This window comes from Sus scrofa, chromosome 15 (genome assembly GCF_000003025.6).
Source record: "Sus scrofa isolate TJ Tabasco breed Duroc chromosome 15, Sscrofa11.1, whole genome shotgun sequence".
Taxonomy (NCBI): Eukaryota; Metazoa; Chordata; class Mammalia; order Artiodactyla; family Suidae; genus Sus; species Sus scrofa.
Window position 1 is genome coordinate 34,833,387 of NC_010457.5, and position 25,008 is coordinate 34,858,394.

A 25,008-nucleotide genomic window follows, 5' to 3' on the forward strand; every position below is an offset into this window, starting at 1 on the left:
CACATCTGAGGGGACTTAGGGAAAGCTTGCTTCACTAAAGATTTTACATAATTGCAGCTCATTTACTTTAATCCTACATGAAGGTAAACTTGTTTTACATATACATTCAAATATACATGTATATATACATTTGCTACTGGAATCTTTTAATTCAAATGCGAGGTTTTTTCAAATATGTGCCAATCATAATTTGAATGTTCCCCTTATTTTCCATTCATTTAATTATCTACATACACATTCCAGATACTTTCTATGAAATATATAATAGCTGAACATTTTAATGACACTACATCTGTATAGGACTCTTTAAGCCACCAAATAGATACTGAAACTATTTGTGTAAAGCAAGTATTTGCCTGATCATGTTCTCCCAATGTTAAATGGGACTGAGACAGGCTGGGACCTGGGACCTGGGACCTGGGACCGGGGACCTGGGACCCTTGGCTGCAATGGTTGCAGTGCTTGCACCTAGACAAACGTCTCCTTGAGCAACAAAATGCAAAGAAACAATAAGGCACGAAAAATAACTGTGTAGATGCACAGTTGGGGCAAATTATGGGCAAGAAAATATATTAAAAAAAAAATCTAAAAACTCAACTGCCACTTCTGAAGAGCCAAGAGCAAAAGCGGGGTGTGGAAAGCAAAAGCAGGGAACTGCACATGCACCTGCACACACTACTACCAAAGGGTGGGCAGACCACCTAGGCCACTCCTCTGGAAGGACCCCTGGACCCACCCCTACCCTGGCCCATACAATGAACCAGCTCACTCCCCTCCTCTGTGAGCAAGTGAGGGACCAAGGGAGTCTGCTGCTGTTTTCACTCCCCATGCTGCAGTAGGGGTCCAATAAAGTCTTGCCTTAATTTCTTGACTGGCCTCATCAATTTCTCTTGATTAAGGAAGGCCAAGAACGCAGGTTGGTAAAAGGAGAATGTTAAAATGGTGATTTAAATCCAGACCAAAGACAAAGCATGTAAGACAAACACAGCTAACAAAGTCACACTCTAGATACTTTAAAACCATATACATTGTACATAAGACCACTCACAATAACCAGCAGCCCAGATATTGGAAGGACTCAGAATCATAAATGCCCTAAATGAATCTTCTAAACATGAAATATTTAATTAAGAGCTCTTGTTCCTCATGTTAGAATTTAGAAGTGATCTTGTGAGATGATAAATTGGTTCTGACCTCTAGTAAAATGTGTCAATCAAAATATGTCTTTCTCAACAGCAGCAAAACACTATTACAAGCAGATAAATTCAAAGTCACTCCATTGACTTCAAGGAAGCCACAAAACAGTGAAGCAGGTGCTGGATGTGCCTGCTGTTAATTAATAATAATAATTGAATTTCTCCACTGTGAGCACCTTTAAAGGAAAGGTGGTATTTATTCCACTGCTGCTACCTGGGAGGTTTATTCTGTATCAGGTACAGTTGCCCAGCATCTTGACCACAGACAGATGACCAGAGGGTGAAATCCATGTGGCTTTCTTTCCCCCATCACTTCCCAGGGGCCCACTTCTGCTGACAGCCATCAGCATCTTCACACTTCAGTGGTAACCCAGTGAAAACAATTACCAGGTCGTTAACACAGTCTTTCAAATACACACCTCAAAGCATCACGGAGAGGACTGTGAAGACAAGCAACATGCAGTATCCAGACCTTAGAATAGTCTCTGCCTAAATCTGCATGTTGGGGGGAACCACTGGGTAACAAGCACTGTCACAAATAAGAATAGCATAATGATTAAGGCCACAAAATATGGGAAAGCTTGCAAAGTATTACCCACAATCAAGCTTAAGAGTGACAAATGCACCTTCTGTGTCACATGCAACAGATATTACTACGAGAATAATGTTTCTCTTTATCTGGAAACATACTATATTTTGGCCATTTTAAGACCTAAATAATATGTAGATTTCTGGGATAGTGGCTTGGAGATAGCTATAGCTACTCTTAAAAAAAAAAAAAAAAACAATTATAGCACTACTTCTTTCTGCCTCTTCCTTGGTGATATAAAACACCACACATCTGGCCACTGTCATAGCTACTTATTCAGCACCAAATGGTCCTCACTAAATGCCGTCCACAATGCAACAGAGTGGAAATTTAAAGATTTGTAGACAGAGGCTTGCTTGCAAAATATAATAACTTCATTCAAATCTACAATTTCTAAGATGTACCATTATGTTTTGTGCCACTAAGAAATAAGCAAATTGAAAAGAAAAAAAAACTCTTTAAAAATAAGATGCGGAGTTCCCATCACGGCTCAGTGGAAACGAATCTGACTAGGAGCCATGAGGTTGCGGGTTGATCCCTAGCCTCGCTCAGTGGGTTACAGATCCAGCATTGCTGTGAACTGTGGGTAGGTCGCAGATGTGGCTCAGATTTGGCGTTGCTGTGGCGTAGGCTGGTGGCTACAGCCCCAATTGGACCCCTAGCCTGGGAACCTCTATATGCCAGGGTGTGGCCTTAAAAAGACAAAAATAAATAAATAAATAAATAAATAAATATTAAGATGCAAAGTTTAATTTTAGCTCTGAGCAAGCCATAAATTTGTTACACAAATCTATTAGTGTTTGGGGATTTTTTTCCCTCTGTTTCTGGGGATTTGACCATTTCTCCCCTTCATTTGAAATGCTTGGGGTTTGAAGATAATCCTTTTCCAATTTAAGATAGTAAAAAAAGGAAAAAAAAAAAAACCACACAGCCTCCTCCACTTGCTTGTGGACACTTGCCTTTGTCCCTTAACAAGGTAACATAAAAGCATTTAGAGTGTGATTTCACTTTTTTGCTAAGTCAGGATCTGTGTACATAAACAGAAGACCATATATTAAAAATAATAGCAGTTACATCTGGGTAATGAGTATTATACAAAGTGTTAGTTTTTCTTTATTTTATAAATGTCTATCCTTTGTAAATTATTCTCCATCCTGTTTCATCATTATGAGATTCCTGATCACCACTTGAGTATATTTTACTGAGTTGGGCTGTTGGCTGATTTTTTCTTTCTTCTGCTTTGGCATCTCCATGCAAGCAGACCTTAGCTCTCTGGTCATAATTCTTTACCAATTATATACAAGAATGTGTGCCCCCCCCAAAAAAATGCTGAATGAATATGTCTTGTTTTGCTATGTATTCTGTAATTACTATTGTGTTTACATAAGAGAAGCACTGAAAGAAGAAAAGATTCAGAAGGAAATGTATTTAAATGTAATATGTAGCTGATACATATTAAAAGACAAAGAAAAGGTGACCCCTTCTAAAATACATAAAGTTAATTGGGAACAGAAGAATTAAATAGGGAAACTAAGAGCCTCAAAGAAAATGGATATATGTTTCCCTTTATCATAAAACACATACACACACACACCACTCAGAAAACAGAAGAGAAACAAATACAAAACCTTTTCTACCTTTCTGTCCTTCTGGCATTCTGGGACATATAATTATTGTTACACCAAGTGAATGGTTGCTGGATCCTTTGTCTATATTTCCATGTTCATGTCATTCTTCATCTCTTTACCGAGAGTCTGCACACTACTGATGTCTCTGTCATGCATGTGCGTATATATACATACACATCTGTGTGCATGTGGGTGTATTCAGGTTTTGGCATAAAGTGCAAGAAAATCAAAAGCACACACCTTGTTTTCTGTTTTCTTCTCAGTGCCAAGAAGAAATGACAAAAATAAGTGAATTTGGCTTACGAAGAACCATAACTTAGCAGAATGAAGAGTGCAGATGTCCCTGTGACAGGAAAGAAAGGACACTGAGCAGGGCACTTGCAGAGACTTGAGGAGGACATTGCCTGACTCAAGTCAGGGAAGAAGCTGCGCATCTGAAATGGTGAAAATAGGGGGACATTGACAGCCAAGGGCTGGGGCAAAGAGAGGAGCGTTTTGGAGAGCTGACCAGGACGAAGTAATGAATCAGTAACACAGAGTTAGTGCTGATGGTCCAGAAGAATGTAAGGGAGCCCTGTAAACATGCAGTGAAGGAAAGCAGAGATCAATGACATAGAAGAAAAGTGAAGGGGACAGTTAAACAGACCCCTCATGGCATCAGGGCTGGACAGGAGTCTGGGAAGAAACATGAGGATGTTGAATACAGAACTGTAGCTGACAGACAATGGTGTCTGGTCTCTGCTTCTCGACTGATCTGTGGCTCCCCTAATGGGGCAATAATGTCTACTGAAATATATCTATTAAAATTCCATTCCAAATCATCCTAAAATTGTGAATGTAAATGAATGCTTTCTCGGTGTCTATATGAATCTGTTACTTCAAATTATGTAGAAAATCCACTGATTAATAAAAAAGTTAATGTTCCTTCCCCCCAAAAGGACTCATAAAGTTGTATTTTCTTACAAGCACTGCATTTTTTATTTGTCTTTAGATACTGAGTTACTCATTAAATAAAAGGTGTAATATAAATGCATAAATTGTTGTGATTAGATACCTGTCCTTTAAATACCTCTCAAATCCTTTTTCTTCTCTCCAAATCTGATGGTAATTGTGCTAATTTAGGTTTATAATGGCTCTTAATTATAATAGAGCCCTGATATTTCCTGATTCTAATCCTGTGTCCTTCAAATCTGTCCACCTGGCTGTTGACAGAACCATCTCTAAGATACACCTTATCCTTAAATGTCCTTCCTTCCCTTGAGTGTCCAACAATGACAGCTAGGGCCATCAGCACACATTTGAACCTTTTTCCTATCATGCAGGGTCCCATTTAGGTCTTTTTGAAACTAGTTGTTAATAATAATAATAATGAGAGGAGTTCCAGTCATGGCATAGTGGTTAAAGAATTCGACTAGGAACCATGAGGTTGCAGATTCGATCCCTGCCCTTGCTCAGTGGGTTGACGATCAGGCCTTGCCGTGAGCTGTGGTGTAGGTCGCAGACGCAGCTGGGATCCTACGTTGCTGTGGCTCTGGCATAGGCTGGCAGCTACAGCTCCAATTAGACCCCTAGCCTGGGAACCTCCATATGCTGTGGGAGCGGCCCAAGAAATGGCAAAAAGACAAAAAATAAATAAATAAATAAATAAAAAGAAAGAAGAAGAGGTGAAGGAGGAGATGGAGAGACTGGGAGGAGGAAGAGGACAAGGAAAAGAGGAACAGGAGGAGGAGACGGATGAGGTCAAGGAGGAGGAAGGAGGTATTTGCATCAGTATTTGGAAAGCAATGTTACAGAGTTTTGCATTGACACTATACTCTTCACAACAACCTGCAAAGGTGGGTGCTGTTCACACTGTAAGGAAACACTGGGACTCAAATGATTAGATGTATGCCTCAGTCACACTGCAGGTAAGTGGTCTAAAGAGGATTCATAACCTGAAGTCCAGCTTAGAGAGGTCACTCGATGCTGCTCTGTGGTCCTACCGCCCTCACCCCACCCCCCTGATGTCAGGTTTTCATGCCTGGTTCCCCATCCCTTGCTCCCCAAAGGACTTGAGGATTTTCTGAGCATGCTTGCAATGCCTTACTACTCTGGCCTCTGCTCAATTTCCAAGCTTATTAACTAGAAATATTCCCAAGCCACTCTGAAAGGTTGAAAAGAACTGTTAAATCCACTTTTCAGTCCTATTCCTGAAACACCCATGTTCTTGGGTGTTTTAGAAAGTGGAAAGATAGGGTGTGGCATTAAGAATTATATATGTTCCTAAAATATATATGATTAATCTATTTTATTCATATACTCTATTTATATGATATACATATAAATATATATACCATATATGGGAGATAATTAGGTTAGGAGGGCTGAGCCCTCTTGAATGGGACTTGTGCCCTGATAAAATAAATAAGTAAATAAATAAAAGGATCTAGAGAGCCCCCTGGCCCCTTCTGCCATGTGAATACCTCTGCAACCTGGAGGGTCCTCCAGAACTCAACCTTGCAGCACCTATCTCAAACCCCAGAACCGTGAGAAATAAATTTCTGTTGTTTGTATGCCACCTAGCCTGTGATGACTTTGTTATAACAGCCTGGAAACAGTAAATAAAAGTTCACATGCTTTAAGTCACTTGAATCCTGACTTAAAACCAATAAAAATACTTTTATCTGAGGAGCTCAAATTAAAATTATGTTGGCACAGAATGTATGCGAGAAAAAAATGCACGCACACATATACACACACCCACACACACACATCCCTATATATGCCTATCAAAGGATTCCAAGGAAAGCTGTCTTCCATGTTTAATGTTCTCAGTGAAAACCTAAGGATAAACATTTGAGAGCATCTGCATATAATTCCCCTAATCTGAGGTTCATTAACTACATACTACTGTCTTAAGACCCATTCCTCAAGAGTTTTATCTGAGAAAAGATGGACTGTTAAATGTATTTACAATAAAATACATTAATACATATCTTATTACTGTATTAATTTTTATCGAATCCCTACTAGACTAGTGTGGCAAGAACAATTACAACTGTGTTTAGAAACCTGCTTCTCCACTAAATTGAGTTTTCTTGAGGAATTTTTTGTGTTTTTTTTTTAAACTTTCTGCCTACATGGCAGGTTCTCCTAATATATGCATATTACTATAATATATGTTATATTAATAAATGTAATTCCCCTAATGTGAAATATATAATATGTATGTTAATATATATATTTGGAGAATTATATATATTAATAAACATATGTAAGTGGGTGGATTTCTAGTATTCCTTTTAACTTGACATTCCACAGTATTATAACATGTATTACTAAGACACAGTTATTGTAGTAACTTCCTACAATAATTACTTTGTATTACTAAGACAGTTATTGTAGTAACTTCCTACAATAATTACTATGTATGTTTTATCGTAACATTTGGTATAAATTGACATGTGCCACTTGGTTATACGATTGTCAAAACAGATCTCAGACCAGGAAAGAGTGTAAGAGAGGAATTTATTAACTAATCTCTCATTGATTTTGTTTTTTCTATGTTTTTATTTTTTTATTTCTCAAATGAATTTCACATCTGTAAAATCTCTCATTGATTTTGAACACGTATTTTAGTTTTCTATTCTTATTTCTTGAAGTTTACAAAGCATGTCCCATGTGCACATTGAGGTTACCGACTCTTCTTCCCTAACATTCTGTTAATGCTTGTCTGGGAAGCTTTCCATAACTGTTCTGTTCTCTGATGCTCAGTATGTAATATACCTTCATCACCATGCGCTTAACTGGGAAACCCCCTTATTTGGAATGTCTCCCAAGGAATCAAATTAAGCCTAATTATACTTAATGGCAATGGCTGCTGCTTAATTTGGATGGTAATTCTGCTTAATTGAGGTGCCTTCAGGTGTCTAAGCAGTGTTCCTGTAAGAGGATGTGTGTGAGTCTATTAGTGTGGAGAGCCTTGGTTCTTTCCTGAACATTTCACCAAAGTAAATGAAAGAAGGCGAGGACATCCTGAAGCAGTGTCACACAAAACTCCTGAAACTTTCCTTATTAATCATTACCTGTTCATAGTCAACAAAATATACGGGAAGTCCTCATAAAAATCTACGTAAATGTATACCAACATGAGAGAGAAAGTGACACTTGTATAATGAGAGAAATGTATAAACCTAAATTGCACAAATTCATCATTTCATTTTTCATTTTGCAGTTTGGGCAAATTTAAACATCAACTTGAAAACCTCAAAGAACATAACTTCTCATGAGTTTTAACTAGTTTTAGCCCAGTGGTGTCCAGTCAAACAGGAAGATAATGGAATCTGAAACATCAAAAGCAAAAGATGAATCTGGTGATAAAGGAAATCTCTTCCTTTGGACTTTTGCTTGTCTGCATGTGGAAGACATGACTGGTTACCTATAACCATTGGTCCTTCTCTGGCATCCTGGTGGTTCTTCCCTCAAGCTGCCCAGAAGCTGGAACAGGGACATTTAACTCAATTAGACCTGAAGGGAAGCACTAGGGACTTCCAGAAAAGTCCTTCTATTTCTAAGAAAGACTTGCGGCATTTCTTCATTGAACATTGAATGTGATGGTGTTACAGCATCTTGTGACCTGAGGGGGATGTTGTCACTGCTCTAGAGAGTGAAGCAGAAAGAAAAGCAAACACCCAGCCCTCAATGAAGTTACGCCCCGAATCTCCCTGGCTCTGCCCCTTTGTTGCGTGAAATAGTGTTTCCCTAAGAACTTCTGGCTTTTATTCAGCTCTTCTATTACCTACAGCCAAGAACATCCTATTGATGCACTGAATAACCTATTATTTCATTTCCTTATGGTTCTCATCAAAGTGATAATGGAATAGATAGCTACAAAAGAAAGAATTCTTCTTTCGGGAGAAAGAAAGCTAATGAAGCGTTATCGCAGTGCGGTGCAAAGAGCACACATGTTTTTTATCTTGGAATAAGAGGACACGGCTGTGCATTCTTAGGCGAGTAATTTACCTTCCTTGTATCTCAGCTTCCTCTCTGCCAAGTAAAAGGTTTAGACAATGGGAACTCTAAACTTCCTTTATCTGCATAGAGATTTCAATTATTTCAGTATGTATAGTGTGCACAAAGAATGTCACCTGCCATATCAGTACACAAAGGATGTTGTGGCCATCAAGCCATCAGCCACTATACCCTGACGGGACCCAGGATGGAGAAAAGCAGGGCACCGGCCCTAGACAGTTAGTGTGTACATCAAAGGAATGATTTCAGTGATCCAAGATTTCTGCGTCTTCCCAGACATTGAGAAGTGCTAGATTCATTAACTTGAGTTGTCTAGTTTTCTTTCATTAACATCAATCTTTTAATGTTTGACTACCTTTTTGTCTTGTTTCATTTTGCAAAAATTCCTTTATATCCTGTCTCCTCCCTTACCTCTTCATGGCAGTCCCTCAAAGCTGTCTGAGAGGCTGTTTCCTGGGCTTAAGTCCTTAATATGTCTGCTAAATATAACTAATTCTCAACTTTCAGGTTGTGCTTATCTTCAGTTGACAAAAGGAAAAAGAGAGAAACACAGATACAGAGGCATATCTTTCAACGGGAAGGTACTTATGATTATTCATATGTAATCTGGATTTAAATGAACTTTTTTTGGAATATTGGAAGATAATTGACCAAATCCCCTGAAGATTTAGCTTGCAACAACTATATTCCCTGTTGGAACTCTACTTCATCCTACAAGACTTAAGTATTTTAAAACTCTATGTGTCACTTCTACATGCAAGATCACTATTGTTCATGGTCCTGAGAGTAAAATAATGCCAGCAGCAGGACTCGTGTTCTCTGTGTGGTGTCACACATATTCCAGGCTTCAGCAGCTGAGGACACACCTGTGAATTCCAAACTGCACCTGAACAGTGACACCCACCTGGATATACAGCAGCCATCCCTCTCACTACACCTAAAGCCTAACTCATGGTCTCTTCCCATAAAAGAATGGCTTCTGAAGCCCTTTCCCTGGTTCAAAGTAGGGGAAACTTAGAATCTGTTTTTCCAAACTGGAATAATTAGGAGAATAAAGAAAGGCATTGTTGATAATTGTTAGGACAGCAGGTTCACCAGGACTCCCCAGAAAGGCTGGATCCTGCACCCACTCTGGTCAGGGCTGCACCACCCACTCCCAAGCTGCTCTTTATTCCTCCTCTTCCTGTGCCCTCATGGCACCTGTAGTTGAAGCCACATGGACATAATGTTAAGCATGAGAAGCAAACCACCTGTCTGTTGCTCCCTCCTCTTCCCTCCCCACATTCCACCATCAGTCAAGTCTTGCTGAGTAGATATTCAAATTTCTCATCATAAGAAAAAATAACTGTAACTATGTGAAGTGATGGATATTAACTAAACCTATTGTGGCAATCATTTTGCAACATAAATACACAGCAAGGCATTATGTTGTATACCTTAAACTAATACAATGTTATACGCCAGCTATTACATAGCAATAAAACTATGGGAAAAGACACAAACATAACCCACAGAACCATAGGAGGCAAAAACACTAAAAATACTCAGTTTATAACTAAATTCAAGACTGGCTTTCCAACTAATGTGGGTAGGTAGACAAGCAATGCAGCAGATTTTTAATTCAAACAGCAAAATGTGATCATATATGACATTTATCAGATTGTTTATGGTAAACAGTTGGTCAGGCAGAGTGTCAGCTTGTCAGGGATGCAGAGGTGGACGATGAGAGCCTTACCTTGTCTGGATCGATGGTGGTGATGACCCACACACAGTGTGCATTGTCTTCATACTGAACCGGGTAATTAGGGGAGGTGATGATGCCACTGGGTCCACGCAGATTTGATCCACATGTTCTAGCTACAAATACATAAAGATGAGTTATTTTCTACAGAATTTCATCTGTGTGATGAAGACATAAGGTGCACTTGGAACTTCAAGGTAGCTTTTTTCTCAGCAGTTTTGAGAAAAAGCAGTTTGTGAACTCAGGTGGGCACATGGATTTTGTTCAGCCTTCAGGACCCTTGCTTGGTATCTACAATATTTAACTGAAACTCTTTATTACATTTCCCAAGGCATTACCATTCACAGAATAACCTGGTTTACAATAGCACCCCAGACAATGTCAAATCAAATCAGTCCATTTCAAACCCCATTCTAACGCAGGAAGAGTCTATACAGACAGTTGGTTGCATATGACACAATGAGACAGTGCAGTGGTATTCAGGAGACCTGAGTTAGTCTCAACCATGCCCTACAGTACATGACCTTGAATAAGTAATCCAACCCCTACAGCTTCATCCTTTCCATTCTAAATGAGGGTGGTGGAACAGATGATATTTCAAGTTCCTTTTGAGTATTAGATTCTGTTCTATAACAAACTGTACCAACTTCCTTATAACACAATGCAAATAGGAACTTAAGATATAATTGAAAGTGCAAAGAAAGAAAATAGAAAAGATGATTCTAAAGGGAAAAAGAAAATACCTTAAAGTTGAAAGACCAAGTAAATGACATAACCCAACAAAAAATAACTATGAGTTGAATATAAAAATATTTCAATTGACTTCCTCTTCAAGAAAGAAGTTTTTTTTTTTTAATCAATAGACAATTTTTGGAAATCAAATAGCAGCCTAGATTAAACTGGGTTTCAAAAAGAGCAGAAAAACTAAGTTCACAAGTGAGAACTAAGATAAGAGAAGCTTTGGTTCATTTTCCTAAGATATCATATCACACAAATTGATTAAATTGCCCTCCAGTGAAGAGCTGGCTTTTAATTCTAACCCTTCCCTCCTACCCCCTCCTTCCTTTTGTTGGCAGAGTGCCCACTGCAGATCTGGTATTATTCTAGGACATTCATTTAAACAGCACTAAATAGAATAGGATTCTGACTCCCAAGGGCCACCTTGTGGGGGAGTCAGAAGAAACCATTTAAGTGGGAAATTCCTAACTACTTTCCAGGAATATACATTTCTCTTTCCTATTTCTATTGATACCACAATAATATAAACTATGCCTATTCCTAATAATACTTCTTCATTGTCATTGCCAATTTACAGATGTCTTTCCTTCAAGGCTGTGTATCCCTTGACCTTGGAGAAGCATCCTTCCCTTGTTTATCTGTATATTCATAGCCAATGTCTATACTTATTGACACAAAAAAATGTGAGAAGATGACTTTAGACATTTCAGTTACTTGATGCTTACTAGGAAAATAATTAGCCAAGAATTAGCCTACTATACATTAATTAACAAAAACATGAAAGTTAACTTTTAAAATACTGGCATTTGCTTTCCAAATGAACAACACTTAATAAATGTGGATAAAATGCGACCTGGTTTTCAAAACCCAGTAAATGCATCTTAGCTCCAAAGGTCATCTAACAGAGCAGCACCCACATGCACGTACACCTGCATTGACTATGCCACTCTTCCATGAGCCTGCTTTTAGGAACATGTTCTCAAGAGGACCATGAACTTCAGATCTGAAATCTTCTCAAGGCACTCTAATATTACCAGTATTAATTAAAAAATTTTAGGGGTTCCCAACGTGGCTCAGTGGTAACGAACCTGACTAGTATCCATGAGGACATGGGTTTGATCCCTGGCCTCGATCAGTGGGTTAAAGATTGGTGTTGCCATGAGCTGTGGTGTAGGTAGCAGACTGTGGCTTGGATCCCAAGTTACTGTGACTATGGCATAGGCCTGCAGCTGTAGCTCTGATTCAACCCTTAGCCTGGGAACATCCATATGCTGTGGGTGTGGCCCTAAAAAGACAAAAAAAAAAAAATAGTAATATAAAAACCTTAGAAGAAAAGTTATCAATAAAATTTGAGTCATACCTTTACCTTACATGTTCTCTGAGAAATTTCATACTGAGTAGCTGATAGAAACACAATGCTACTCAATAAATATCTGCTAATTTTGAACTATCAACGTGCCATTTTAAGCATTTCAAACTTTGAAAAAACACATCTAAAGAATGTGTGCAGTGAGGAACTAATGCCTTACATTCCCACTGACAATTTGTACTCATCCCATCATTAGCCCCAGCTGTCACTCTGCTGGAAAGTTCACCAAATCTGACAGCCCATCAATGGCCTTGTTTCCCAGTTGCCTGCTTTGAAGCTTGACCTCCGACTTGACTCATTAAAATTGGTTACCAGCTCTTCATGAAATTCATCTTACCCACTGCTTGGGGAGAAAGGATTTTAGTGAATATATTTTTAGTGAGATAACTATTAGTAAAATATTCATAGGAAACAGGCACATTGTCTACATTTTATGCATACAGGCTACTGTGTTCACATAGAACAAGTTATGAATCCAGGCCCCTCAGAGACATTTCTCACCGAAGTCATCAAATTAATACATAAAATACTTCTTCCTTTTTTCTGAGAGCTATGTCCCTGTTTTTGCAGTGCATTTTTTTCTAATAAATTTTTAAACTATTTTTTTATCCATACTTTTAAACAGGTCAACAAAATAATCAGCTGGAATGAAATATATGGGAATATTCAGGGCAGGGATTTTTTGTTTTGTTTTGATTTCCTCACTGTATAATCTGGACAATTAGAATGACTGCTAGCATTTAATACTTATCCCCACAAACACTTGTTGCTATGGTTTTTGAGTAGACCTTAAATAATACAACGTAACTATAAATATTTAATCTTCTTTATTAAGAAAGCATTGGAAGTTCTAGCTGGCACCTCAGTCATTGCCTTTCTATACCATACCTGTTTCAATCCTCTGCCTCACCATCAGGTGACGCTCCTACTGTCATCCCACCATTTATGATTTTAGGTACTACTTTCTTAAACCAAACCTTCCCTACTGGTCACAGATAATTCTCAGAGTGTCTCTGGGTGACTACTCAAAGTTTAACCATTTACATGCAGAGTCACTATCAGATAAGAACACTGCAATCTTGCGTTACTGTGATCTGTGTGCCACCATCCAAGTCCACACGTTGGCGGAAGTACAGACTGGGCATTATCTTATACATCTCCAGCAGATAATCTATCACCTGGGTTTTTCTCTCTATTCTGTGGTTCTGTGGCAGGAAGGGGCATGTTGAGCTGCAATTTCTTCGTCCCTCACTCCCCCATCTTTTTCCTCTGTCAATTTCAAGTATCAGAAGGTTAATTTCTTTCATGTCTACTTTATGTTACTTTTCTCAAACACCCAATCTTTGGGAAGAAGAGGAAGAGCTAGAGAAGAACACAGAACAGCCCTGGAGACAGAGATGCTCCAGGACTAGGGCTCCACTGAATCCAGGAAGAGAGGTCACAGGCCAGAGAGCCATGGGGATGACCTAGGGGGGTCAAGTTCAGATAGGGTGGTGAGGAGGAGAGAGTGGACCGTGGGGGCACCCAGGCAATGCACACAGACTCTTTTGCAAAAGGAGGGTGAGTGGCCTTAGCTTATCTACAAACCACATGGATGCGCTTGCAAGCGCTGTTTCTGCTGTAACTGAATACAGACTTGACTGATGACCTGGGAATGACCTGACTCAGCTTTCTTGCTTTGCCTGTCCTCCCAGTGGAGACACTGCTAGCCCCTCACTCCTTCCCAGGAAGGGCTGTGTAGCTTCAGAGATATGTACAATGCTTGGTGATCTGCTCTGATTAGATGAGCAATCTCACCATTGGAAACAGGGACTACTTCCCAAACAGATGCTTCTGTACTAAACCCATATCCAATTAGTCAACAAAGTATTTAATTAAGCAAAAAATTGGGTAATTACAATATACTAATGTCAAACAAGTTTTTATAGCAAGATTTAAATACATTCCCATAATTGAAATGTATACACACATGTTTACATATTAGAATTGAATACCACTTTCTGGTCCTGCCAAGGCTTTCCCCATTGTCAAAATCTTTTTGGAAATATAACACATGATGTAAAGTAATTTATACTTAACTTTAATAATAATGTTTACTTCATGTTCTTTGACAATGACCATGGCCTAATTATTGTACAGCTATTATTACTCAGGTGACAGTGTTCTAAATTTGTAAACTCAATTTTTGCTTATGTCTTATATGTTTTTAAAATAAAACTAGAATTCACAAAATGATCACTGACTACATATCAAGAAGGAAAGTGAAAAGGGAGAAGAGAACTAAACAATTTTGAATGCCAATATGTGCCATTTATCCATTTAATCACTGAAGTATAAAACATACTTGTTTCACATAATTTATCTTATGTGATTTGAAGTAGTAATTTATCTATTTATGTAAAACCAGTTCCAGGAATCTACCGTTCGATAGTAACTACTTAATTAAATTAATTGAAGAGAAGAATATTCTAATAGACTAAACAAATTAATAGCGTATCTGGACTCACATATGAAACTTTTTAAAGCAAACTGCAAATTATGTTGGATAGCCTATTTCTTGTATGATTTACAAGAAAGCATTTTTATCAACCACAGATTCTATCTCTACATACAGACTGTCAACCTAAATGGAGAAAGTATGTCAGAGATTAAGATCTTGCTTTTCCTAATCACACCTGAGTCATAAGCCTGATTTATGAAGTTACTGGACATCTTGTCTTAAATTATTTCATTTTAGGCCCCTCAGTGTATCCATTTAATATAGTAATAACTTCGCCTATGATTGCTCTAAGGATTGAAGGAAAGAAGACAAGTAAAGCGTTTAGCTCATTGTCTGATAACCATAGCATATGTAGTAAAGAAATACAGAGTAAACAGTTATTAAGAGTTGGGCATGTTTCAGGCATAGAGGATGCAGTAGAGAGAGAACAAAATTAAGTTCCTTGTGGGACAGGATTAAGATGTTGGAATAGAAGGACTGGAGCTCAACTTCTCTCCTAAAAACAACAAAATTTACAAGCAAATACTGAGCAGTCTTCAACCAAATGGACTGGAAACTTTCAAAAAGATATCTTACTCCAGAAGACAAAGACGAGGCCACATTAAAAGGTAGGAGGGGTGATTACACGATACAAGCAACCCCATATCTCCCAGGTGGGAAGCCCCACAGATTGGAAACTAACTGGTTCACAGAGACTCACCTACAGGAGTGAAAGTTCTGAGCAGCACATCAAACCCCCACACATAGGGATCTGGCACTGAGAGAAAGAGCCCCCAGAGCATCTGGCATTGAAAGCCAGTGGGGCTTGTGTGCAGGAGCTCCATGGGACTGGGGGAAATGGAGACTCCATTCTTTTTTTTTTTTTTTTTTCAGTCTTTTTGCCATTTCTTGGGCCGCTCCCACAGCATATGGAGGTTCCCAGGCTAGGGGTCTAATCAGAGCTGTAGCCACCGGCCTACACCAGAACCACAGCAACGTGGGATCCGAGCTGCGTCTGCAACCTACACCACAGCTAACGGCAACACCAGATCGTTAACCCACTGAGCAAGGGCAGGGACCGAACCTGAAACCTCATGGTTCCTAGTTGGATTCATTAACAACTGTGCCACGAAGGGAACTCCGAGACTCCATTCTTAAAAGACGCACAGGGACTTGGTCCCAGGGCAAAGCAAAGTCTCCATAGGAATCTGGGTTGGATCTGACTGCAGTTCTTGAAGGACCTTCTGGGAAAACGGGTGAATGTGGCTTGTTGTGGGGTAACGACGTTGGAGGCAAAGCTCTTGGAAATCTTCATCAATGTGCATTTCTCTGGAGTGGTCATTTTGGGAAAATCTGGCCCTGCCTATCAGCACTGAGAAGCCCCAGGCCAAACAACAATCCAAGTGGGATCACAACCCCACCCAACAGTAAACAGACTGCCTAAAAACCCCCCAGGCACATAGCCACCTCTAATCTCATCCAGAGACAAAGCCCCACCCACCAGAGGGATAAGAATCAGCTCCACCTACCAGTAGGCAGGCATCAGTCCCTCCCATTGGGAAGCCTACAGCAAGCCCCTGTACCAACTTCAGCCACAAGGGGGGCAGACACCAGAAGTAAGAGAGGCTATAATTCTATTATCTGTAAAAAGGTCACCACACCAAAAACCTATACAAATGAAAAGACAGAGAAGGATAACTCAGATGAGGGAGAAAGAAAAAAAAAAAAAAAACAGAAAAACAGCTGTGATGAGGAGATTCTCAGCCTCCAGGAAAAAGACTTTAGACTGTTGATGCTGAAGATGATGTAAGACATTGGAAATAAACTGGAGGCAAAGATGGATAACTTACAGGAAACACTGAGCAAAGAGATACAAGATATAAAACTTAAGCAAAAAGAGATACAAAATATAATACTGGAATAAAAAGTTCATTAGAAGCAGCCAACATCAGAATACAGAAGGCAGAAGAACAAATAAGTGAGGTGGAGGACAGATTAGTGGAAATCACAGATGCGGAACAGAAAAGAGAAAAAAGATTGAAAACAAATGAAGAGAGCCTCAGAGAACTCTGGGACAATGTTAAATGCACCAACATCCATATTATAGGGGTGCCAGAAGGAGAGGAGAGAGAGAAAGGGACAGAAAAAATATGCGAAGAGATAACAGCCAAAAACTTTCCTAACATGGGAAAGGAACCACTCACTCAAATCCAGGAAGTGCAACAGTACCATATAAAATAAACCCAAGGAGGAATACCCTGAGGAACATATTAATTGAACTGACCAAAATTAAAGACAAAGAGAAAATCTTGAAAGCAGCTAGGGAAAAGAAACAAATAACATACAAGGGAACCAGGTTATCAGCAGATTTTTCAGCAGAAACTCTGCAGGCCAGAAGGGAGTGGCATGATCTACTTCACGTGATGAAAGGAAAAAACCTCCAACTAAGATTACTTTACCCAGCAAGGCTCTCATTCAGATTTGAAGGAGAAATCAAAACCCTCACAGATAAGCAAAAGCTAAGAGAATTCAGCAACACTAAACTGGCTTTATAACAAATACTAAAGGAACTTCTCTAGGCAGAAGGGAAAGGCTACAACCAGAAACAAAAATACTGCAAATGACAAGGCTCACCAGTAAAGGTATATATACAGTAAAGATACGAAATCATCCATGCACAATTATACCATCAAAATCAGAAATCATGAGAAGAGGTGCGTAGAAGTGCGGGACACTGGAGATGCACTTGCAGTTCAGAGACCAACAACTTAAAACAATCTCATATATAAAAACTTCAGACTCTTATATAAAAACTTCAGAATAACTGCAAACCAAAAATCTATAATTGATACAGAAACAAATAACAAAAATCAACTCAAATACAACACTAAAGGTAGTCATCAAGCCATAAGAGTAGAGAACAAGAGAAGAAGGGAAGAAAAAAGAGCAACAAAAACAAATCCAAAGCAATTAATAAAATGGCAATGAGAACATACACATCAATAATTACCTTAAATGTTAATGGAATAAACGGCCCAACCAAAAGACATAGACTGGCTGAATTGATACAAATACAAGACCTATATATATGCTGTCTTCAAGAGACCCACTTCACTTCTAGGGACACATACAAATTGAAAGTGAGAGGATGGAAGAAAATATTCCATGCAAACAGAAATCAAAAGAAAGCTAGAGTAGCAAGACTCATGTCAGACAAAATAGACTTTAAAATGAAGAATATTTTAAGGGACAAGGAAGGTCACTACCTAATGATCAAAAGATCACTCCAAGAAGAAGAATAACAATTTTAAATATCTATGCACCCAAGACAGGTTCACCACAATATATAAGGCAACAGCTAATAACCTTAAAAGGACAAACTGACAATAACACAATAAGAGTAGGGGATTTTAACACCCCACTTACATCCATGGACAGATCATCCAGACAGAAAATCAATAGGAAACACAGGCCCTGAATGAAGCATTAGACAAGATGGACTTAATAGATATCTATAGGACATTCCATCCAAAAGCAACAGAATACACATTCTTCTCAAGTGCACATGGAACGTTCTCTAAGACTGATCACATACTGGGATAGAAATCAATCCTTAGTAACTTGAAGAAATTTGAAATTATATCAAGCATCTTTACCTACCCCAACTCTATATGACTGGAAATCAACAACAATAAAAAAACTGCAAAAAACACAAACATATGGAGACTAAACAACATGTTACTAAACAACCAATGGATCACTGAAGAAATCAAAGATGAAAGTAAAAAATACCTAGAAGCAAGTGACAACAAAGATATGACACTCCAAAACTTATGGAATGCAGCAAAAGCTGTTCTAAGAGGAACATTTATACCAATACAAGCCCACCTCAGGAAACAAGAAAAAGCTCAAATAAACAAGCTAATTTTACATCTAAAGCAGCTTGAGAGAGAAGAACAGACAAGACCTAAACTTAGTAGAAGGAAAGAAATCATAAAGATCAAAGCAGAAATCAATGAAAGAGAAATGAAGAAAACCATAGAAAAGATCAATGAACGAAAAGCTGGTTCTTTGAAAAGATCAGCAAAATTGATAAACCCTTAGCCAGACTTATCAAGAAAAAAAGAGGGAGGACTCAAATCAATAAAATTAGAAATGAAAAAGGAGAAGTAACAATGGACATCACAGAAATACAAAGGATCATAAGAGACTACTATATGCAACTATATGCCAATAAAATGGAAAACCTAGAAGAAATGGACAAATTCTTAGAAAAGTACAATCTTCAAAGACTAAACCAAGATGAAATAGAAAAGACGAATGGACCATCACAAGTACTGAAATTGAAACTGTGATTTAAAAACTTCCAACAAACAAAAGTCCAGGACCAGATGGCTTCACAGGTGATTTCTATCAAACATTTAGAGAAGAGCTAACACATCTCCTTCTGAAACTATTCCAAAAAATTGCAGTGGAAGGAACACTCCCAAATTCATTCTATGAGGCCACCATCACCTTGATACCAAAAGCAGACAAAGATACCATAAAAAAAAGAAAATTACAGGCCAATTTCACTGATGAACATCAATTCAAAAATCCTCAACAAGTCTCTTCTCCAAGTCCATGATTTTCTTTTCTAAGGAGATGTTCATTTGTGGGATCAGGAGCTTGGGCTTATCAGATACAACTTAGAATAGATTTACAAGGAGATCCTGCTGAATAGCATTGAGAACTTTGTCTAGATACTCATGTTGCAACAGAAGAAAGGCTGGGGGAAAAATGTAATGTATACATGTAAGGATAACCTGACCCCCTTGCTGTACAGTGGGAAAATAAAAAAAAATAAATAAATTTAAAAAAATCCTCAACAAAATACTAGCAAACCGCATCCAACAATACATTAAAAGGATTGTACATCATGGTCAAGTGAGATTTATCCCAGGGATGCAAGGATTCTTCAATATCTGCAACTCCATCAGTGTGATATACCACATTAACAAACTGAAGAATAAAAACCATGTGATCCTCTCAATAGACACAGAAAAAGCCTTTGACAAAATCCAACACCATTTCTGACAAAAAACCTTCAGAAAGTGGGCATAACGGGAACTTATCTCAACATAATAAAGGCCATATATGACAAACTTGTAGTTAACATCATTCTCAATGGTGAAAAGCTGAAGGAATTCCCCCTGCTGAGATCAAGAACAAGACAAGGATGTCTGTTCTTGCCACTACTCTTCAACATAGTTTTGGAAGTCCTAGCCACAGCAATCAGAGAAGTAAAAGAAATCAAAGGGATCAAATTGGAAAGGAAGAAGTAAAACTATCACTACTCTCAGGTGACATGATACTATACTTACAGAATTCTAAAGACTCTACCAGAAAACTGTTAGAACTGATCAATGTTTTGGCAAAGTCACAGGATACAAAATTAATACACGGAAATCAAAGGCATTTCTGTATACTACCAATGAAAGATCAGAAAGAGAAATTAGGGAAGCAATCCCATTAACCATCATATCCAAAAGAATAAAATACCTAGGAATAAACCCACCTAAAGATACAAAAGACTTTACTCTGAAAACTATAAGACACTGATGAAAGATATCAAAGATGACACAAATAGATGTAAAGACATACCATGCTCTTGGATTGGAAGAGCCAATATTATCAAAATGACTATACTACATAAGGCAATCTACAGAGTCAATGCAATCCCTATCAAATTATCAAGGATATTTTTCACACAACTTGAACAAAATATTTTAAAGTTTGTTTGGAAGCACAAAAGACCCAGAATAGCCAAAGACATCCTGAAAAAGAAAAATGGAGCTGGAGGAATCAGGCTCCCAGACTTCAGACTATACTACAAAGCAACATTCATCAAAACCATATGGTACTGGCACAAAGACAGATATATAGATCAGTGGAACAGGATAGAAAGTCCAGAATTAAACCCTCGCACCTACAGCCAACTAATCTATGACAGAGGAGGCAAGAATATACAATGGAGAAAGGACAGCTTGTTCAATAAGTGGGAAAACTGGACAGCCTCATGGAAAAGAATGCAATTAGAACATTCCCTAACACCATACACAAAAATTAACTCCAAATGGATTAAAGACATAGATATAAGACCAGACACTATCAAACTCCTAGAGGAAAACATAGGCCAAACCCTCTCTGACATAAATGACAGCAACATCTTCTCAGATCCACCTATTAGAGTATTGACAATAAAAACAAAAATAAACAAATGGGACTTAATCAAACTTAAAAGTTTCTGCATAGCAAAGGAAACCCTAAACAAAATGAAAAGACAACCCTCAGAATGGGAGAAAATCTTTGCAAGTGAATCCACTGACAAGGGATTCATCTCCAAAATTTATAAACACCTCCTACCACTCAATACCAAAAAGACAAACAACCCCATCAAAAAATGGGCACAACACCTAAACAGACAATTCTCCAAAGAAGACATACAGATGGCTAAAAAGCACATGAAACGATGTTCAACATCACTCATTCTTAGAGAAATGCAAATCAAAACCACTCTGAGGTACCACCTTCCACCAGCCAGAATGGCCATCATCCAAAAGTCTACACACAATAAGTGCTGGAAAGGGTGTGGAGAAAAAGGAACCCTGTTACACTGTTGGTGGGATGGTAAATTGGTGCAACCACTGGGGAAAACAGGATGGAGAGTCCTCAGAAAACTAAAAATAGAACTACCATTTGATCTAGCAATCCCACTCCTGGGCATCTATCCAGAGAAAACCATGACTCAAAAAGACACATGTACTCCAGTAGTCACTGCAGCACCATTTTCAATAGCCAAGACCTGGAAACAACCTAAATGTCCATTGACAGAGGAGTGGATCAAGAAGAGGTGGTACATACACACGATGGAATAGTACTCAGCCATTAAAAGGAACAGACTACCGGCATTTTTAGCAACATGGATGGACCTAGAAATTATCATGCGAAGTGAAGTCACTCAGACAATGAGACACCAACATCAAATGCTATCACTGACATGTGGAGTCTGAAAAATGGACACAATGAACTTCTTTTCAGAACAGATAGCGGCTCACAGACTTTGAAAAACTGATGGTTTCCAAAGGAGACAGGTTGGGGGGTGGGGGGATGTGCTGGGTTTGTGGGATGGAAATCCTATAAAATTGGATTGTGACGATCATTGTACAACTATAAATGTAACAAATTCATTGAGTAATAAAAAATAATAATCAATAATATAAAATAAATAATTTCAAAAAATTTCCTTGCCTTCTTCAGGCAGTTAAACAACTGCTGGCAGGAAATATTCAAGCTTTACATAAATGCAGCATCAGGGTTCAAAAAATAACTGAAGAGGAATGAACATGGAAGGATTTGGATGAAAATTTGATGAAGGGTGTAGGATGGAGAGATGCAAGGACAACTGTGAGAAGTGTTCCAGGTAGAAGGAAAACAAATGCAAGGAAGCTGTCAGAAACTTCCCAGACGTGTTCTACAATCATAGTTAACAACAAATTCACATCAGGTTTCTGGTCATTTGTGTCAGTAGAATTTGTATAAAAATACATGGCTTTGTTATTTCCAATAACTTAATAAAAATAAAGGAAAATACGTTTTTCTCCCAAGTGACATTCAAATAAACAGTATAAATCATTAGATGTCTAGAAGCAAAACAGAAAGTTCTCCAAATTCATTGGAATTAAAATAAAAATTAAAAGTGTGAGAAATTAAGAGGAACAAAGTTCTAGTCACAAAATGAGTCACAGCATAGGGAATATAGTCAGTAATACTTTAATAACTTTGTATAGGGAAAGACTGTAACTAGCCTTATTGTAGTGACTGTTTTGTAATGTGTAAAAACACTGAATCACTATGTTGCATAAGAGGAACTAACCTTGTGTTTCAGGTCAATTATACTTCAAAAACAAATGAACAAACTCCCAGAAATAGAGATAAGATTTGTGGTTACAAAGGGGCAAGGGATAGTGTGTGGGGGGGTGGTTGGAGGAAGGTAGTTAAAGGGTACAAACTTTCAGTTATAGCACAAATAATTAGTGGGGTATAATGTACAACATGAGAAACACAATTAACACTGATGTGAAAGTTAAGAGAGTAAATCCTATGAGTTCTGAGTGTTTGTATATTTATGACAAGGAACACTTTTTTTCCTTAAAAATATGTATGTTTCTTTAAATCTCTGCACTCACAGTGACCTGATATAATAATCACTATTAAAATATAATGTTAAAATTGGCTCTGAACCTTTAATCTGGTAAAGTGAAGTCATCTATCAGGTACAAATGGTCTTTTCACTACTATTTAAAAGGTCATTTCTGTATGGACAGAAAATATGAGTAGGGAAGAATAAGCTGTAAAGTTCTTGGTAAGTGACAAGTTAATAAGTTAAGGGTAATTCTGAGCTAACCTGACCTGGAATACCAAGATAATAATAACTTTATTTGGTGACCCTCGATGGCTCTAATTGGCTTCCATTGTAACCTCAGCTACAATTGCAAAAAATACTTCACATTTCTTATGTGCCCTTTCAACTCAGTGAGCAACTAAAAATATTAATTCTACAGATCAAAGTGCATTAGCATTAAAGGAATTTCTATCTAAATATCCTTCATAAATGTTGATGGAATGAAATGCCAGCTGGAATATTTTACTTAAAAAAATAAAAGTATATCCTCTTCTTTTTTTTTTTTTTGTTAGCCTATTTTTAAAAGCTACTGCAGTTAGATACTTACAGTTTCAAACAGTTCATAATATTTTTACCCTGTGAAAAACCATGATTGTTTTCATATCCCTAAATGAAGTCAGTATAATTTTAAACAAAATCACTTGTATAATTACTGAGCTATGGCAACCATTCATCTGTGTGGTGACAGGAAGAAAAGGTAATGTACCCCATCCTCAAAGCTAATTAGCTAATGTAAGCATTGGCTAAGGACCCAGTGTCCAGATGTGAAAGATCACTCCTGATTCACTGCAATTTATCAAATGCCTCCATCAGATATTCCTTCTGTGGAGAAGGCATGATAATTACTTAAGAGTTAGAGACCCTTCATGGAGACAGGGACCTTGAGAATCATTCCCTCCCTAATTGACTGATCTGAAATCTCATAACATGTACAAAGCTCAGACCAGAGGCATTTTGTTGCATTTGATAGATGGTTGAGTTTAGAATGTGCGGCTGAGATGATCAATATAAGGGCTTCTTTGGAGGCTCAGACTGAATCAGGAAAACCCAAACCATGGTGTTCTTGTCTTACATACATGTATTCTGTGCAAAATAAACTGGAAAAATTGCACTTTTTGTCTGGAATTTACTGATAGCTAAGTAAGCATTCCTGTGGTCTGTTTTGGGTAGCATTTGAAATATCATTATGTTTCATGTTATCCATTTCCCCCTACATTTTAGCCAGCTAACGCTATCTTTACAGAAATAGTCATAAAGGCTCCTCTTAAAGAAAAGTTTCAGCTCTTCCTTAGTTGATGAATCAGGTATTAGAAGCAAGTAGAGTGACTACTTGAAGGAGGGAAAGGTGACAGACTCAGGGTTCCTAAATATTGACAACCTGGAAAACAAATGAGTTTTAATAGAAGAAAGTATGTTCCCTAGTGAGGGACCCCAGTCAGGAAACCTTCCCTTCATACCCACAATGGTGTTGACTGCTGAGGAAATAGGACTGGGGCCTGAGCAGAACAGCTAGAGCAGCGCTGTCCATGGTAGCTACACCTGCCTCCTGAGCACTTGAAATGTGGCTGATCCGAGCTTCAGATGTCCTATAAGCATAAAAAACACACTGGATTTCCAAAACATGGCATAGATTAAAAAAAAAGAGATAGAAAAAGTAAACCATCTCCTTGTATCCTTATATTGACTAGACATTAAGGTGATTTGGGGTCGAATAATGTTATTAAAATTAATTGCACCTGCTTCCCTTCCTTTTCAAGTCTGGCTACTAGATATTTTAAAATTACATCTGTGGCTTGCACTTTATTTCTAGTGGAGAGCACTGTTTTAGAGGATCCCTGAAGTGACCCTCTGTAGGGTCAGCCTATAGACGTCCTAAGGCATTTGGCCATTCATCTGTGTATGTGATTGAATAGATCATGCTATGGTGACTGCTTAATGTTATATGACTCTCATTCAGACTGGGCTGCAGGGGGGATGTTCCTGCTGGCTTTGCAGAAGGATGCTTCCCCAGTGGGAGAGAGCCTTGTGGCCAGG

At 38.2% G+C, this 25,008-nt stretch overlaps 1 protein-coding gene across 1 annotated transcript in view; it reads right to left on the minus strand.

The window, feature by feature from the left end:
• The window catches only part of CSMD1 (CUB and Sushi multiple domains 1), a 1,882,041-nt gene that overhangs the window by 471,665 nt on the left and 1,385,368 nt on the right, over positions 1-25,008 (minus strand). The window contains 1 exon segment of the mRNA XM_021075826.1: positions 10,159-10,280. Coding sequence (XP_020931485.1) covers positions 10,159-10,280 — 122 coding nt within the window.